Below are 19,568 nucleotides of genomic sequence, written 5' to 3'. Positions count from 1 at the left end.
TGGTGTGAATGTAGATGGTCAAACAACAATATCATAGGAGATGACATTATAAATTTAACAAATCTCATTACATTAAATTATGATATTATATTTTAACTTTATAAAAATAATTTATAAAATTATTTTAGTGTATTTGTCTATTACAATTTAGCTTTAGTCTATTAGTCTCCATTATTTTATTATTATATTACTTTGGTGATGGATGTAGAATCTTCTTCTCCCTGCCACCCTGGGATGCATTAATGGTTGAATCGGGGAAAAAGTGTTGGTTTGGTTGTTACTTTAATAAAATAATAATAATAATGGATTAAGTTTAAGTAAAATAATAGTGGTTATAGACTAAAATGTTTCTCTAATAACAAGTATAAAATGGCACACCAATAATACTTTTAGGCTTTCTTAAAATTTTAATACTTTGAAGTACTTAAAACAATAGTTAATTACAATACCAAAGGAATTGTTTGACCTATAAAAAAAACCATGAGATCTCACAAGTATAATTTTTCAAAACATTAAATTTAAAATAGTTTTTCCCATATTGCAGGTTTAGTTTTCTCCCTAAGACAATGACAAACTACTTTCTTCATTTTTTTATCAGTAATAAATAAAATAAAATATTTAAAAAATATTCTTACTAGTATTATAGTTACACCAAAAAAAATTACTTTCATTACAATAAATTCACTAAATAAAAATTAATTTTAGATAAAAAATAATTAATCATTATATTAATTAAGTTATATATTAATTTAGAGATTAAAAATATTATTGGTATATAAAGTAGTTTTTATTATTAATCAAATTTATAAATTTTTTTAATAACATCAAATTTATAAATTAGTTTCTAAATTAGTATCCAATTAGCAACTAAACTTTTGTCTATCAAGGTTTTAGCTACCAACAATTGGTAGTTAATTAAATATCAATTAACTAATTAAATATCAAGTTAAAAACTAATTTAGAAATTTAAAAACTATTTTAAATATCAATATTTTTTAGTTTATAAAATATTATCTAATTCAATTAATTATTTTTTATTTTTAGAATTGGTTTCTATTTAATAATTTTTTAGCAGTGATTTTCTACCCTTGTTTATGTTAATAAGTTTCTTATTCTACCTGTTGTTTGGATTGTTTATGATCTACGTGAAAATGTTAATTTTTATATAAGAGTTAGAGACCACTAAAGTCTTCATATTAATTCTTTCTAAAAAAAAATCTTCCAAATAATAGTTTAGTTGTGAGATTAACTAGTAGAACCAAGTTACTGAATGTGCATGACAGTGTGGGACAGAAACAGAAACATAACAGTGTTTTGCTTTTGTGGCACGTTAGATTGGATCCACACGTTGCAAAAGGTTGTTCTGTCTCTATTTTATTAGAGTCGATGGTTCCAACTAGGTTTTTGTTTCTTCTTCCTACTTATGCCAAAAATCAACACATCTCATTCTACCTCTTCTCTTCTTTCTTTCTATAAAGTCTCCAAATTTTCATTTTAATTTTCAATATTAATGTTCGATTTAAGACAGAATCATTGCTCCTCTCACGCTATCTCAAGATTAGGGTTCTTGCTATGTACCAATCAACACCACAAGAATACAGTTAAACTAGGTTGGATATAGAAAAACAAATTAATTAGCCTCTCAATGTAGTGTTTCATTAAGTGTTTTTTTTAGTAAATATAAGTTTACATTTAATGTTTAAACATGTATTTAAAGGATTACATTCATAAGTACAAAGTTGGAGATTTCACAGTGATATTAACTTGCTATTCTCAATTGTAATGTGATGGTAACTCCATTTGTTTACTTGGGGCTACTGGTAGGAGGGTGTCATAAGCGCAGTGCTTGTTGGAACGGGGTGTTTGAGAAAGTTCAGAATAAACTGTCTAGGTGGAAAGGCAGGTGCCTGTCAATGGCAGGGAGAATTTGTTTAATCAAGTTTGTTCTTTCTTCAATCCCGTTATTTTTTATGTCTTTATTTAAACTGCCTTCTGTGGTGGCAGACAAGTTAGTTCGGATCCAAAGGAATTTCCTTTGGGGGTGGGGCTCTGATGGAAGGAAGATCGCTTAGGCTTCTTGGGATAAGGTGTGTGAGCCTCGGGATTCTGGAGGTCTTGGAATCATTGATCTTAGGAAATTTAACTTGGCTTTATTAGGAAAGTGGATTTGGAGACTGAGTACGGATAAATGAGGTTTGTGGAAAGAGATTCTTGATTCTAAGTATGGTGGTTGGAGAAGTTTGAGAGAAGGCGGTAAGTCTAGTAGGGGCTCTCTCTGGTGGAAAGATTTGAAGGAGGTGTGGGATTCAGAGGGTTGGGGTAGAAGTTTTGAAGATGGGTTTAAGTGGAAAGTGGGGGATGGTAAGGAGATTTCTTTCTGGGAGGACAGTTGGTTGAGCTGTGGACTTTGAAGGGAGTTTTTCCGAGACTTTTCTCTCTAAGCTCGGCTAAAAACGCAAAAATGGCTTAGTTTGGGTATTGGTATAATGGTGAATGGGTGTGGAATTTGGACTGCGTAGATCCTTTTTCGACTGGGAGAAGTCTTTGGTTGAACAGTTGTTTCAAAGTTTGCAAGAGGTGAAGTTGGTTTTTGGGGAGGCGGACAGTTGGGTCTGGAAGATTGGGGACGCGGACAGTTGGGTCTGGAAGATTGGGGAGAGTCAAACTTTCTCAGTCAACTCTGCTTATGTTCAGGTAAGGCGGGTTAGAGGAGGGGAGTATTCTCCTGTGTATAGTAAGGTGTGGAGGTGCAAAGCCTTGCCATCTGCTTTGTTCACTGCTTGGAGGGTGTTGGAGAATAGGATTGCCTCTAGGGTTAACTTGGTAAGGCGCGGAGTGGCGGTAGAAAATCTCTTGTATTGTTTGTGTGGGGAGGAGGAGGAGTCATCTTGTCACTTGTTCTTTGTTTGCAGGTTTGTTTGGCGTGTCTGGTGTCTGTGCTTTAAGTGGCTTGGTGTGTCGTCTGTAATTCACAAGGATCCTAAGTCAATTTTTTCACAATTCAGGATGAGTCAGGCTTCTGTTTCGGTTAACGAAGTTTGGGGTACAATTTGGGTTGGCATTGTGAGCGAAATCTGGAAACATAGGAACTCGGTCATCTTCAATAGAGGTGTGGCAGATGTGTCTGAAGTGTTCGTTTCGGTGCAAGTAAAGGTATGGTCTTGGATTTATGCAAAGTCTCGTTCTGCTTATTTCTCTTATTCTAGTTGGGTTTTAAATCATTTGGCTTGTATGAGGTTGATTCATTAACATTGGTTAGTGTTGGTATGGTTATCCCTTTGCTAATTTGGTAGGCGTTCTAATAGGAGACTGGTGTCAAGTATTTCTGTATAAGGGTTGGACCACCCATAAAGTGGTCCCTATTTATTTATTTATTTTATTGCTGATAAAAAAAAACAGTGATATTAACTTAGATATATGAGTGTAAATCTCATTTTTTTTTTAATTATAAGGTTAAAATAACCTTAAATTCTACATTTATAAGATAGTGTTAAAATTTAACTTATTTTGGGTTTATTATATATTACTTGTTGCTGTTGAGTTTCTTTTTTTTATTCACACATATATTGAGTCGTGAGAAAATGAGTTAAAGTAAATTCATTCGATAAAAAATAGTATATATATTAAAAAAAATATTTGATTTTCTGATATTAAATTAGACTTAAAATCTATTTTTAGTAAAACAAAATTAATGGATTGAGAAAGTATAAATGAATTTAACTCAATTACTTTAATAGAGCAATTAAGTTATTGTAAAATGGTTGATTGTACGTAATTATAGCATGTGAGTTTTTATAAAATTAAAAAAAAAATTGAGATTTTCTTTGGGATGATTGTGGAAACTATTAAATTATTTTAATAATTGATTATATTTATTTTTATAATCAAATATAATCAAAACCAGCTTTTATTTGAGTAAGTATGTTATAAAAAGGTGCTTTAAAATAATTAAATTTTGTTGGGGGCAACAAAATATTACATTTTACATAACATATTTCATTTATTGTCCTAAATATACTAGTAAAAACATAAACATATATTTTATCCACACAAAAAATGTCAAAAAACAATCTTTCCTAAACATGCTACATCATTAACCTAATAGAAACTAAATCTATAAAAGAAATCTAATCCATCAAAGTTGGATGTCTTCCAAAGCCTTAAATATTATCACAAAAAGAACACCATGATTCAACCTTTGGAATTTATTTGGATCACAAGAAGCAATCTTGAAGAAAAAGCACCACCTCTATGGTGTTTTCCTTTATTTTAGGGAATGCAAGAAACTATATAATATATATAAATGTAAGAAGAAAAGCATAGCATAGTGAATGGTGTGGACCAACATAGGAAATCCATGTAATGTAAGCCACTTGAAGTAGAATCAAAACACATGCAAGGGACTAAACATAGTGGGAGCTTTACACTAGAGTTTCAAATTCCCCACATGTAATCACATGAAAGATCCATGCTCACAAACAAATTAATTAACCACAAAACACAACAAATTAATCACCACCCTTTCCCTCTTTCACAAGTCAAGTTTTGAAATTAAAGAGGAAATCAACAAAATCATTACCCAACTCAAACCCCAAAACTTTTATAGCAAAAAAAAGGACACATCCCACCACTTATGTGCCAACTGGCAAACCATTATTTAAATTATCTAGGGCCATTTTGCATCAACAAAAGTACCAACAATTGCAATTTTAGTCCACCTACTTTTTTATTTTGAGATTTACTCTAATTATACAATATCTCATACTATTAATTTGTTAAAGGATATTAATGTGACACTTTACTTAATCTAAAATTGCATAATTAAAAAAAATCAACATTTGTTAAGCATTGGAAACTAGGTTAATGGATAAACTAAATTACATAATTAGAATATTGAGAGATTAAATTCTAGGGAAAAAAAATCAAATTATACAAAAAAATATTCAATAAAAATTAATTTTTAGGGATAAAAAATAATTAGTTACTATTATATTGACTAAATAAGATATTATTGTGGAGACTTAAGAAAATTATTGATACATGATGTAGTTTCTATTATTAATAAAATTTATAAATTAGTTTTTAAATTGGTATCTAATTAGTTATCAAGATTTTAGCTATTATTCTATAATCTAAATTAATTGGTAGTTAAATCTGGATAGTTAATTAGATACCAATTTAGAAAGTAGTTTATAAATTTGATTAATAATAGAAACTACTTTAAATATCAATAATTTTATTAATCTGTAAGATAATATTTAATTTAATTAATAATTAATTATTTTTTATCTTTAAAATTGATTTTTATTTAATAATTTTCGTGTATCGATTAAAGATTAAAAGGGGACAAAATATTTTCATATGTGTGCACATTTTTTTCCATCATATACTTAGATTAAGAGGACAAAATAAAAACAAGTAATTTACTATATCAAAAAAAAGGAAGGTTTGATTAGTGCTTTTTTAAGAGAATATTTATAATATCCTTCAACATATTCTTTTACCAATGATATTCTAAATAGTCAGCCAAAGACTAACTATTTCCCTACTTTAAGATGTCACCAAAATAAAAACTTAGTTTTCAAATAAAATTTTCTCCATTCACATCATTAGGAATCATGCTTCTAACAACATACTTTAAATAATGGACTTATCTATCTATCTATCTCTAGGGTGGACCATATTGGTTTTATTTTTAACTTAACTTCTCAGTTCATAGTATATATACACACACAGACACACAACATGATGAAAATTAGAAACATCTGTTGCATCAAAACCTTGCTGTGATCAGTGATGATGATGGCAGAGGAGGAGAGTCCAAGTGTGATGCCAAAAGTGATCAGTTTCCTCTCCTCCATGCTTGAAAGGGTGGCTGAGTCAAATGATGAGAAGCAGCAGCTTCAACAGCAGCAGAAGATCTCAGTGTTCCATGGCTTGACACGACCAAACATCTCAGTTCAGAAGTACCTTGAGAGAATCTTCAAGTATGCCAATTGCAGCCCCTCGTGCTTCATCGTTGCCTATGTCTACCTCGACCGTTTCACTCAGAGACAACCCTCTCTCCCCATCAACTCCTTCAATGTTCATAGATTGTTGATCACAAGTGTCATGGTAGCTGCCAAATTCATGGATGACATGTAACTCTCTTTCCCTCCTCCTCATCTTCATCATCATCATTTCAATACACAAAACTTTGTTCATCACTTTCACAGTCTCTTCATCTTCAAAGGAATATATATGATCAATGGAGAAAACTTTGTTGTTTAGATCAGCAAAATCTTTGGCTGTTAGTTGGGGAGATGTTCTTGTTATTGGCTTGGTGGAAACTAAAAAAGAAAACAGTTTATTCAAATTCTGAGTTTTCTTAATTTTGAAAGTTTCATGTGGGTACGTGATAACTAAGTTAACCAGTGATGAAATTTTTGGTTGATTAGAAGCTTGGAAGGTTCATTTTTTTCATTCTATAAACCGTTTTCTAAACTGCTTAATGATCAATTTTTCAATCAGAACACTTTGAAAAAAGGGTTTTTGAAAAAGAGAACAATTGGTAGATACTGCATGATCATGGCCTAATTTTTTTGAAAATGTTGAAAAATAGTTTTCCAAATAGAAATCAAGCACCCATTAACTGTCTCAGTGTTCTTGGCAAACTTAGAAAATCTTTTTTTTTTTCTGAATTCTGAATTCTGAAACTTAGACATAATTTTAGGTTAACAAATGATTAATGATGAGTGTGGTACTAGTTTGACCAAACTGAAACAAGTTTCAGTTTTCTCTTCATTTCTGATGAGTTTTTTTTTCTTGTTCTGTATTTTGAAGTATTTCAGAAGAACCAGGAGAAAAGATAAATGCCTTAAAACCCCAGATTCTGTGAATTGTAGTTTACCCAAAAAAAATTATATTTTTTTCCTTTTGGGGTGTTTTTTAATCTTTCTATATTTTTAAAGTTTTGTGTTTATGATAACAATATTTGCTTAAAAATAATACAATGTTGTTTGTGAAAAACACTATGGCCAGGCTGGCTTTCCATTGAGAAGAGACAATCTCCCATGTGATCCCATCAGTTTACTGCACATTTCCAGCAAATATCTCTTATTTAATTATATGAATATATACTAGTACAGAAATATTAAATACAAATTAATTTTAGAAAAAAATAATTTATTATTATATTAATTAATTTAGATATTATTTTGTAGACTAAAAATATTAATATTTAAATTAATTTCTAAATTTATAAACTAGTTTTTAAATTGGTATTTAATTAATTGATATGTAATTTTTTATCAAAATATTTAAATACTAATTTTGAAATCTAAAATAGTGCATAGCTAAAACTTGATAATAATTAAATATTAATTTAAAAAATAATTTAAATTTTTTATTAATAATAAAAATTATTTTAAATATCAATAATTTTTTAATATCTAAAATAATATATAATTTAGTAAATATAAAGATTAATTAATTTGTGTTTTTGAAATCAGTATTTATTTAATGATTTTTTTTAGTTATCTATATATACATAGGTAGATAAATAAATAGAGTGTTGTTGAAAATGTAATTAGAAAAAAATTATTTTTCATTCAACCCCATCTTATTCATTTAGTTTTACAACTAAGTGAATAGAAAAAATAAGTAATTATAACAAAATTATAATTACTAAAAAAAATAGTTATTATATTGACTAAACTAAATTAAATATACTTTAAAAATTATCTAAAGTAGTTTTAAATTTTATAAATTAGAATTTGAATTAATCTATAGATAATTAGATATTGATTTAAAAACTAATTTATATATTAATATTTTTTTAATTTATAAAATAATATTTAATTTAATCAATATAAATACTAATCATTTATTATTTATAAAATTAATTTTTATATTTTTTAATAATATGATTTTGGAAGAATAAGTAGGTAAAATTTTGTATGAAAAAGATTTTGCATGAAATAGAGGTAATTAATGTTGTATTTTTCAGGTACTACAACAATGCATACTATGCCAAAGTAGGGGGAATCAGCAAAATAGAGATGAATTTTCTTGAGTTGGATTTTCTGTTTGGTTTAGGGTTCCAGTTGAATGTGAGCCCAGGAACCTTCCAAAGCTACTGTGTCCATCTCCAAAGAGAAATGCTAAGTTTTGCAGAACATTCCAGCATAACTTTAAAGGCTCATCATCACTTGTGCTTCACTGAAGATGAATCTTCTCATCAAAAGCAGCAACAGCTAGCTGTTTGATTCATTCTTCCTTGCACTGCATGTGTAGTGTGGTTGACTACTTGTAAATCTACTGAATCTATTACAGACTGGCTACTTTTCTTTATTCTTGTTCTTCTTACTTTATCTTCTTCTCACTTTTTCATATATATATTTGGATGCTCATACAATCACAAACATCTACCCAACAACTCAAAAAAAATGATATATTGCTGCATAAAGTTTAATTTTTTCAACAACTGATGAAACAAGATATCATTTTCAATATTACAAAGTGGAATTCTCCATAAAACTCTGGCTAATGGGTGAAGTTTGCACTCACTTATATATAATTAAATATTTTCATTTTTAGTCGATGTGGGATGTGATCCAATAACAGGCCGATAACGTATGACTTAATAAACTCACCAAATATTCACTAGTATAGAATTTAACCTCATGCCATATTACAAAGAAGACTTTAAGTCTAAGTCAACTCCATAAAATCAGCTCATAGATGAGGTTTGCATCCACTTATAAAATATTATTATCTTTAATCGATAATAAAATATTATAATATCAAAGTTTCTTATACTACTTAGGTAGTTTAGTGATATACTTGTTTCAATATAATCTCATAAGCAAAGTCTGAATATTTTTTTAATTTTAATTTTGTTTGGCTTAATATTGCAATTTCAACCTCTTGGGTATTGTAATTGTGTTATTTTAGACTTTCAAGTTTCACTAGAATCAATTGGGTTTTTAAAAAATTAGACCTAATCACAGGAACAGTTTTTTTTTTCATTTGAACTGAGATTCTTAATTTATTTATTTGTTTAGTCTTTCACCAAATTGGTATAGATCTATGTTGTCACGTTTGAAAGTAGTTGGTCTCATTAACTTTCTATTATTTTTTTAATATAATATAAATTTATCAACATGTTGTCCTCATGAATTGAAAGGCAAAAGAAAATTCATTTATAATATGAAAACATATTGTTTCCTCAAGATTAGATGAATGATTGGTAGCACAACTTCAAATTTCGAAATATGTGTTATGAGTGGTTGGGTAACATCCTTTTCAGAGTGGCAGCTTTAAAATAATAATTATTTAATTTCTTCACACACAAAAGTTATAAATTGGCATTTCTCATTCTTATCCAAGTTTGTGTTACAGCAAACTATTATCATCAACTATAAAAATTATCTAAATATAAAATAATATTTAGTAATTTAAAAATATTAATATTGATTATTTTTCTACATATTTCGGATGATATTACTTTTAGTCAAACCTTCATCCAGAGTTTTTTCAACTGATATTGACAAAAATTTTACTCTATGATATGACTGAGATTATTTTCTTTTGTTGATGTTGAACAAAATTATTTAAAGTAACAATGCTGAAAATTATTTTTACAAATGATCAAGATTATTTTTACCATGTAATTAGTATTACCGACTTTTTTTTATCAATATCAGATAAAAAAAATTAGTTAATATTAGAAAAAAAATCAAAATAAATTATTAACAAAATTATCATGATAATTGATAAAAAAAACATAATATTGAAAAAATTAATAAACAATAATCATGACAGATTGAAAAAATCTATTTCACATCAACAAAAAATAACCTCCTCGATATTAATAAAAAAAATCCTGATATACCGAACACGAAATAACAATGTCTATAATAAAAACATAAAAAATAGTCCTAACAATTTAAACAAAAATAAATAAAACATTAATAAAAAATCTTAATTAATATCAATAAAAAAATTAATCTATCTCAACAAAATAAGTTTGGTACGACCAAAATGGGGTTGAACAGAAAAATATAAAATAAACACAAAAAATAGAAAATACGATGAATTTAAAATTCTTACTTCTATATTACACAAAAATTAAAGTTTTCTAATTTAAAAAAATCAATTACACATAAAATTCTAAAATTTTAACTTGTATAAAAAAAAATTACTTAAATAACACATTATTATAAATTAGAAATGAAAATGAAAGGTGAGATTATGAACTGCACCCACTGCAGTTATTGTAGAACTGTAGAGGGTAATGAATTCTTTATCCATACAGCCAGTTTGGCATTGGGGTAGCAGAAAACAAAATACTGTCCAATTTTCACTGCGAAAAAGCGTCTAATAATATTTTTTCCACGAATAATATTTGATAAAAATCTGACTTACTATCTTTAAAATGTCTCTTTTTTTTTTATTTCTTTTACAATAACCTAGAATGATTAAATTAATATCATTTGAATTAAGGAGGTTGTTTTATGGGAAATGGGTTCAATATACATTAAAGAATTTAAATTTTAAATTTTTAAATTATATAAAACGGAATTATTTTAATTTAATCAGTAATTTTGAGTTTGAATCAGAATATATATTCATAATCATAAAATTAACAATGTGGATGACAATTTAAATTTCTTAGGAGATAGGGTTTACAAGAATTGTGGATCACAAGATTTTAATCGTACCACCATGATTTCTCTCTCTTTCTCTTCTAGGTTCTTTCTTCTCCTTATTCCTCTTCAACACCTTCACTACCTAACCCTTCTCTCCTTAATTATTCTCACTTTCTTCCCTATTTGTGGTATTCTATTCCTTATTCCTATTCTAAATAATCTCTCCCTCTAGTAGCAATTGTGTATTTGGAAAACAAGCTGTAGGAAATTGTGGAAAAACTCTAGTTCTTAATCGCTGGTTCTCATACCCCATACATACTTGACATTTTCAATTTATTACAAGTTAAATTCTTCCCTTCACATTATGATGTCGTTCTTTTAATATTTACTACTTTGTGTCCAGGCTTTCATGCAGTTAGTGATGCAAGAATAATATATTATTTCGCATTCTCGTGAAGTTTCTAGTAATGTGCATATAGTTATCCAACAATTAAAAGGATAAAATGAAGTAAAAAACATGTCACAGGGTAATCTGAAACCTAGCTCACCATTTCAAAAACTAACTGCTAGGACCATACAAAATGTTTGTTATCAGCATATGCATACATGCACTAATATAAGCAGGAATAAGCACGAATCTGCAGAATGCGTTAGTTTAAAGAGTTTACAATGTCACAATGCATGAGCAATCAACAAAACATTGATTTACAAAAACCTGTGACAGCGTCCAACTAAATAAAAGAGATACCAAACCAAAAATTATAAAAAAAAAGTACCATATGCATAGAATGTGAGCAAACGGGCTTGAAGAGATGGATCTTAGACCCTGCACCGAGAGAAAGAGAACAAACTGGAAACTAAAACTTAGGTTAGTAGATAACCACCCTCACTCACCAAACTAAAGAATAATTAAATGTAAGAAGCCACGATTTGAGAGCAATTCTGAAGCTTAACAATTCTGAAGTTCACACCTAAGAATATTCATACGATAATAATATGAAATTCATGTAATATGCATGAGCAAATTCTACGATAAATCATCTGGTTTAGCAAAACTCAAATCCTAACAAAAATTATACGAAAAATCATCTAAATTACCAGACCGCAAATCCTAACAAGCTTTGAAGTCTTAAACGAGCCCACCAATAAAACATACTTGAGCAATATACCCCATTCCGTGGGCAATGGCTTCAGTTCCTTGAGAGCCTTAACAAAAGTAGTTTTTTGAAACTCAATACTAACATGGTATGGACGGAAATTGGAAAGACCCACTTAAAGTCTTAAACATATAACATATTAAAACCAAATCTACACTAGCATAAAACTTTGTCAACTTTTTCCTTAGGGATAGGGTTTGGCTACAATTAAGCAGGAAGGGTGGAACAGCCAGGGGTGCACAATGAACCAGCCTTAATAATTAATTCCACTTCAGAAACTCGGTAACAGGTGATTCTCAACCCTCATCTGCTACTCTATTAATCTCTTGATTGTAGCATTTCCACAAGATATTGCAAAGGCAATTGATCTTCTGAGGTCCATGTCAATGTACAAATGATTTAAGGAAATCAATGAAGTTAACTAAGGAAAGATAATCAATGCATCTTTAGCATTGTCCTGTAGTCCCCTCAGCACAAAAACCTCAAAAGTATCAAATCATAGCAGCAACAAACATTACCAGTGCAATATGCTTTTACTATCTTAGGATGACACCAAGTCAAATAAAACCCAATAAACTAATCATTTGACTTTATTAATTGCTGAAGTAGTGCTCTTATTACTACAAGCTCAACAAAGTACTAATTAGTTCACTTCTGTTCTGATCAAATCACGGCAAAAACAAGTAATCCATCCAAAGTAACTAAACATCTCTTTAGAGATTCAAAATAAAGAACCAACTTATTGATAAATTCAGCACGAAAAAGTCCATGAAGCCTTAACCAAACAAGTAGCATCTCTAGCCTGGTCTCGGTCCAAATGAAAAGGAAGATGGAGCAGTGGGTAAATCTTTCATAGTATCCATCCAAGTATGATTTCATAAATCAGGGTTTAATTACACATCACTGCTCAATACTTTTTTCCATCTCTAATTAACTTGAGTCCATACAGCACAAATTCAAGTACTGATAATACATCATCCATCCAGAGAAGACCCAAAAGATAGCTTGAGTTGACAAGAGCTAGATTTTGCGACAAATTCCAAAAAAAAGGCTATAAATAGCAATGTTCCTTTGTCTCCAAATTTGTAGGCATCACAATGTGCATAAGCTTCAACGGTCTTCCTACAGCAGCCACTTTTTTATATCAGATCTGTTCATAGATAAATTCACGGTAACCACAGTGCGCAACCTTCACCAGCCCTTGGGAAAAAATTAGAGATGCTATTTCGAGGATTGAGAAATTTCTCAGAAAAATATTCACTTATATTGGATGCATCCTGATGTAATCAGCAATATGCAATCCCAATAAGTTATCAGATGACTTACCTCAATAATAAGATCCTGATCCGCCACCACCCATATAACTGCTACCACCACCCACACCCCTGCTTGAATACACTGACGAATATGAGCTGCCACCAACCTGCAACATGGGAAAAACAATACATAAGAATAAAATAAAACCATATATTCATATACACTATGTCCTGTAGAGACTTAGAAAGGTCAGGATCATTACATCACTTCCACGGGAAATGTAATCACTGCCATAACTTGATGAGTACAAGCCACCAACATCACCAGCATTAAAAGAACCTGACAAGCAACACGTCTAAAAATGTAAGAAAAGAAGCAACATACTGATGCAAATAGATAAGACTGATTGCAAATAAATCACCTCCATAACTCATGCCCTGTCGACTGCTATACATCCCATGTGAATCTTGACCAGACATAGAGCTTCTGCTGCTACCACCATATCCCATACTGGATCTTCCAAGTCTAACAACCAAGAGTATTGAATAAATTACATGACAATAATTATAGGGAGGAAGAAAATAAATATTAAACAAAACTAACCTATCACCATAAGCATCTCCATACTGTGAAGCACTACCACCATAGTCATAATCTAATCGAGCTCTGGATTGGCGAGCACCAGTATCAGCATATCGGGGAGGAACATCATCCTGATTAAATAAACAAAATTGATAAGTGAAGAATTCATCCAATAATTAGAGCACAAAATCCAGTTGCAAGAAAGAGCAATTATAATAAATAAATATGCAGAAATAATACTCACTATAGCAGCATAAGCACGTTTTGAGCCAGACAGAGTTTCATAATCTCGGGGACGTCCTTCACGGTAACTTAGATGGGGAGGAGGTGGAGGTGGAGGTCTCTCGAATCTTTGGCTATATCCATCATCCACATAGCCCCTTCTCGGTGCAGCCCGAGATGTGCTTCTAGGGAGCTCAGAGTAGCCAGGACCAGGACCACGGGCAGGATAATCCCTGTAAGATGGTCTTCTTTCAGAAGCCACCCTAGAACCATAATCTACAGCAACTCTACTTCTCGGAGGCGGTATATCCTCACGCCGACTATAATCTCTCTTCATGCTACTTTTTGGATATGCAGGTGCTAAGAAGATAAATTCAACAATTTATTTTCAGGAGAAATAAATTATCATTAAAATCAAGTGTACAAGTAAAAAAAACTTAATACTACATACCGACTGGTCTCCTATCATAAGATCTAGATGGAGGAGGTACTGGCCTACTTCTTGCTGGTATGGACATGATAGGGCGTCTATCTCTCACACTAACTGGTCTGACAGGTGGAGCACGACTGCCAACTCCTCTGGCACCACGAGTAAAAGTCCGAGGTGCAGGTCGGCTCCATGAAGGCCTTGGCATCATTCCAGATCCTCGACCAGAACGATAGTCACCACGACTAATGTGTTTTCCACGACCTCTCTGAAGTGGTCTTGACAACCTTGCTCTAACTTTTGCCTGAAAGAAGCAAAAGCATTACAAAATGCCCCATTTAACTGAAGAATATAATCAGTTTATTTAATATCCAAGACAAACCTTCTTGTCTCCTTCACCCAACTCTGTGCCAGTAATACTATCAGCACATTTTACAGCAGCATCATGTGTGCCAAATGTAACAAACCCATAATCCTTCCTACGAGCAGCTGGCATGTTCCTGGCTAGCTCAATCTTTTCAATCTCTCCATATTTCTTGAGAAGATCTCGGACATAATCTTCATCCCATGAAGGAGGTAATGCATCAATAAACACAGTTTTAACCTGCAACATAAACACACTTTATCAGTAAATTGGAGGTCTCCATTAGCATCTACATACCAGATACCACAATATGGATAGTTTATCCACTCATAATAAAGTAAACTACTGAAGTATCACTCTGACAAAGCCTTAAAAAGTAAACTCAACAAAATTTGCAGAACTATTATATATTGAATGTTCAACCATAAAAACAACCCAAGTAGCTTAGCTTCTTTTACATAAAAAAAAAAAAAGAGGTTAGTTTTAAACTGATGTTCCTCAACAAACACATTGTAATCACCAAACCTGCAGCAAATTGTGGGAAAATGCTGAGAACTAATGTGAATACAATTTAAAACTTAGTAACAATAATAATACAATATCAAAATCCACAATATAGACAACCAAAAAAGAAGCCACTACTAGTGTTGGAATGGAACCCAAAAGCATTTTTACAGCAACCCAAATGCTTGAACAAAGCCAGAGAACCATAGTACACAGGATAGGTCGAAGATCCCTGGTTAAACCAAGGAATTGGATTTAGAAAATACCTGTGCCATAATTTCATCACCCGGGTCAATAAAAGAATCTGCAAAAGAAACTTTTGCAGGCTTATCAACTCCAAACACAACATCCCTCTTCTGCAGTCGCTTAAAGGCATCCATAGCATCAGAACGAGAGGAAAATTCTAAAAATGCAAACCCACGGTTCTTTCCTTCATCATTAGTATCTTCTACCAAGGTCAAATCCTCAACATTGGTAACTCCATAATGTTTCAGCTTCTCCTTTAACTGGCACAGGAAGTTTCATTCATGATCAGAAAACACAGCAGACTTGAATTAAGAAAATAACTATCAAACACAACTTGATGTTTGAGTTCAGAAATTAGACTCAAAATAAAAATTAACTTACAGCTTCCTTTGTCCATGTCTTGCATATGTTTCCTAAATAGAGTGTATCACTGTCCTGGCTAGGAGTAACACCACATTGTTTGCCATTAATCTGAAATTTGGGTGATAAAAATGTGATTTAACACGGCATCATTTTTAGACTACTCTAAAATGGAGAAGATAAAAAAATTACCACAGGATTTCTGAGTTCTGCTACAGCTCGTTTAGCTTGTTCCACAGTTTGGAAACGCAAGAATGCAAATCCCTTGTTCTTTTTAGTCTGAGGATTCATCATCAGCCTGACCTCTGTAACAACCCCAACTTCACCAAAAACCTTCCTCAGATCACTCTCAGTAGCATCCTTGTCCAAGCCACCAACAAAAACTTCAAACTCCTTTCGCTTGCGCCTCTCCTTCGCAACTTCTCGATGTTCCTCATCATCCACATCAGCAAAGTCTGGGTGATCATGCTCCTCACCAGTATGTTCATGCTCCTCTTCACCCTCAAGTTCGTCATGAACATCTTCAACTTCTTCCTCACCTGTATCACCCTCTTCTTCACCTAAATTATCTTCAGCCTCTTCCTCTACTTCATTGCCCACCTCATGACCCTCATCTTGTTCAATTTCCTTCTCATCATAATCAACTCCACCATATTCCTCAGCTTCATACTCAGGATCATTATCCTCCAAATCTAAGCGTTCATCTTTCTCATATTCATCCATTGATTCCTTAACTTCCTCTTCATTGTCTGTCAAAAATACATTTCAGATGTTTCCAATTAGAACAGAACAAAATTTTCCAAGACCATAGTACTCATTAAATTAGCATAGTAGATACTCCATAATCACATCATTCCTGGTTGGTACTATTCCCACCACAGCACACTAGCACACAAATGAACTCAAAAATCTTGAACCAAAACAGATTGAAAAATAAACTATCACCTTCAAAGCACATGCATCTCATTGAATAGCCCCCCAACTTAATTTCCAACAACTACAACAGAGGCAAAAGAACAACTACTAACATTTAAAGACACACGTCAAAGAAATACTTCCTCCAATAGCTTTCTTACTATCAAATAACAGCAAAAACAATATAAAGTTCCACAAGTAAAGAACCCCAAAACATTTAGGACCAATGTTTCAAAAATCAATTTATTGTGACCATGATTTCATACAGGGTTTATTATTGGCCATGCGGAGCCATATTGGCCGCATATGTCCCAATTTTACCCAGTATCAAGATTGGAACAGAACTGCAACTGCATATGGCAATACGGTTACATTGATTTGTTTTAACTGTTGGTGGCTGCCTTTGTCCCAATTTCGAGGATTGGAGCAAACTGCAGCAATTACATCCCAGTTTTTAAGTGAGCAAATTTGTCCCAATTTCACCCAGTACAAGGGATTTCTGAGAAACAGTCACCACATGAGCTGCGGCAATTGGGCAATTTTCCATCAGCCACAATTGCCCCACCTTCACGTAATATTAAGGGTTTTGGAGAAACTGCAACCACACTGGTCACAATTGTTCCAATTTCCCACAATATCAAGGATCACAACGAAACCAAAATCACAATTGCAATTAAAAATATTGATTGCCATCATCTCACAATATCAAGGATCACAATGAAACAAAAATCACAATTACAATTAAAAATCTTAATTACCATTGCATTTAAACTCAACTCAGCATCACAACCAAGAACCTAAACTACAACACAACCACCATCCTCAACAAAACAAAACAAAAATCATTAGCCAACCAAAAGGCTTGACCATTAGAGCGTAAAGAAAAGAAAAAAAAAATACTTACTTTTAACCGCAGTCAACCCATTAGCGAGATGGGACGCTTCTTCCACAGCCTCCGGAGCCATTTGGTTCATATCAATAGCTTTATCCTCAACCACCACAACAGATTCTTTCTCTTCAACCACAAGCTGTTTCTCTTCAACCACAGGGTTCTCTTCTTCCACCGCCTTGGGTTGCTCCTCCTCGGCAACAACAACAATGGGTTGTTTCTCCTCGACCTTCACCGCCTCTTCCGCAGCGTCATGGTGCTGCTGGCTCTGCGCAGCCTTGGGGGTTCCCCTGCCGCCTCTGCCACCCCTCTTCGAGGCGTTCGACGTGGACCCACGCTTCGTCGTTTTCGGGGGCATTCTTGAAACCAAACCTCAGATTGAAGGAACGCCTAAATTGAACCGCTTTTGTGTGAGATTGAGGGATCCAAAAATACCAAAACGAGGACGTTGAAATTGGAAAAAGTGAAAGAGAAGAGAAGCACTAGATAAGCCTAGAGATGAGAAAACCCTAGAGAACGATAATTGGGGATCGAAAAGGGATGAGAAAACCCTAGAGAACAAAAATTGAAACAAAACCCTAAGAGAGAGATAAAGAGAGAGTTTTTGATGAAAAAGATAGAATGAGATTGCTATGGCAGTTTATTCATGAGATGAATTCTTCTAACAATATTTTTTTTATATTTTACTTAATTCAAAAATTGCAATACCTTAAACAATATCTTAGATACAGGTAAAGTTATTTATTATATAATTAATAAAAAATTAACTACATTAATAATTTTTTAAAATATAAAAACAATTAAAAAATGTAGAATCAATAACTACACAAACTAAATCTGTAATTTTTTTTATTATATTTTTTATTCTGTTAAGGGTTAAACTTTTTCCAAACTTTTACTTCTAAATTTTCTTATTGTACTCTCTTTAAAAAAATCATTTTATTCTTATAATAATAACAGAATTTTTATTATAATATGTATAGTCACTCTTTAAATGTAGAAATATTGATGCAGGTTTCAATAATAATATTATGAGATGTCATGATAATGTCATTCTCATATTTGTCAATAAGAACTAGATAAATATGAATTAGTCTAATAATTGAATATGCATAATTTTAAATAATTTTTTATAATATATTTTAAAACATTAATTAGAATTTTGTTCAAGGTATATATTATTACAAATTAATTGTAAGTTTTTGAGAAAATCATATAAAATAATATGAAAAATTTCTTGTACAATAAATATATATATATATATTAACTTGAAAAATTGACAAAGTTTTCTACTATCTTATATATTTAATTATTTATTTTATAGTTATATTTAACAAGAAAGATGATTTTAATCTTATTTTATTTATTTATTTTGTTTATTTTATAATTTTTTTCTTAGTAGAATATCTTTATATTATTTTATTTATTTAATAATTATCATCATCTCTAACTATCTTATTTAATCATTTCATGTTATTTAATTAATGTATAGTTTTTTTATTATATATACTTCTTAATTTTAATATTTATTATTTTCTTTATTGGTAAAATAAGTATGCTATACCTATATATATATTTAAAAGTGTAATAATTATTAAATCCAAATTTCGCATAATAATTGTTTATGATAGTGATTATTATTATCCAGAAAATTTATATATAGAGAGAGAGAATATGATTGATAAGATTGTAGTTGGAGATTTAATATATTAGGAATTCAAATGAGTAAATATTAAATAAAGTGAAATAGTCTTGTATTATTTTTTGAATTATGAAAAAAAAACTCATTTATCCTTATATATAGTTACTATAAAATAATTTTAATTTTTTAATATAAACAATGGACTATATATTGGTAAAATTGTAAAAATGAATATATATAGGTTTGTTTTTATTTTATAAATTATTTTATATGATTTATTTTCTTATTTTTATATGAAATAAATTTAAATTTGTGAATATACCACCAACTTATCCAAAATATATACCAAAATATAATTTAGTTAGCAATCAC

The 19,568-nt window shown here is 31.0% G+C and overlaps 3 protein-coding genes across 5 annotated transcripts; 2 read left to right on the top strand and 1 right to left on the bottom strand.

The window, feature by feature from the left end:
* Positions 1-2,493: 2,493 nt before the first annotated feature.
* Positions 2,494-3,293, top strand: LOC137813396 (uncharacterized). The gene is made up of 3 exons (XM_068615607.1): positions 2,494-2,912; positions 3,006-3,153; positions 3,207-3,293. The coding sequence occupies exons 1-3, from the start codon at positions 2,494-2,496 to the stop codon at positions 3,291-3,293; spliced, it is 654 nt and encodes a 217-aa protein (XP_068471708.1).
* A 2,377-nt stretch (positions 3,294-5,670) lies between these two features.
* On the top strand, positions 5,671-8,331 carry LOC137819435 (cyclin-U4-1-like). The gene is made up of 2 exons (XM_068623291.1): positions 5,671-6,140; positions 7,988-8,331. Exons 1-2 carry the CDS (start codon positions 5,797-5,799, stop codon positions 8,244-8,246), a joined length of 603 nt encoding a protein of 200 aa, XP_068479392.1. The 5' UTR covers positions 5,671-5,796; the 3' UTR covers positions 8,247-8,331.
* Positions 8,332-11,159: 2,828 nt separating this feature from the next.
* On the bottom strand, positions 11,160-18,207 carry LOC137819753 (uncharacterized). Of its 3 annotated transcripts, none has more exons than XM_068623725.1 (12): positions 17,570-18,207; positions 15,943-16,499; positions 15,772-15,861; positions 15,411-15,650; positions 14,659-14,880; positions 14,301-14,580; positions 13,872-14,209; positions 13,649-13,758; positions 13,467-13,570; positions 13,308-13,384; positions 13,115-13,211; positions 11,160-12,938 (listed from the first exon to the last, which is right to left on the bottom strand). In XM_068623725.1, the coding sequence occupies exons 1-11, from the start codon at positions 17,910-17,912 to the stop codon at positions 13,116-13,118; spliced, it is 2,457 nt and encodes an 818-aa protein (XP_068479826.1). In that variant the 5' UTR covers positions 17,913-18,207; the 3' UTR covers positions 11,160-12,938; position 13,115. The 3 variants fall into 3 exon arrangements, with proteins under 3 accessions (XP_068479826.1, XP_068479827.1, XP_068479828.1); XM_068623726.1 differs by having other exon boundaries at positions 12,351-12,910; positions 17,570-18,202; XM_068623727.1 differs by having other exon boundaries at positions 12,516-12,906.
* Positions 18,208-19,568: the final 1,361 nt, after the last annotated feature.

The sequence above is a fragment of the Phaseolus vulgaris genome, chromosome 10 (genome assembly GCF_000499845.2).
Source record: "Phaseolus vulgaris cultivar G19833 chromosome 10, P. vulgaris v2.0, whole genome shotgun sequence".
Classification (NCBI taxonomy): Eukaryota; Viridiplantae; Streptophyta; class Magnoliopsida; order Fabales; family Fabaceae; genus Phaseolus; species Phaseolus vulgaris.
Note: the sequence above shows the minus strand (reverse complement) of the source record. Positions and strands in the feature narration are given on the sequence as shown.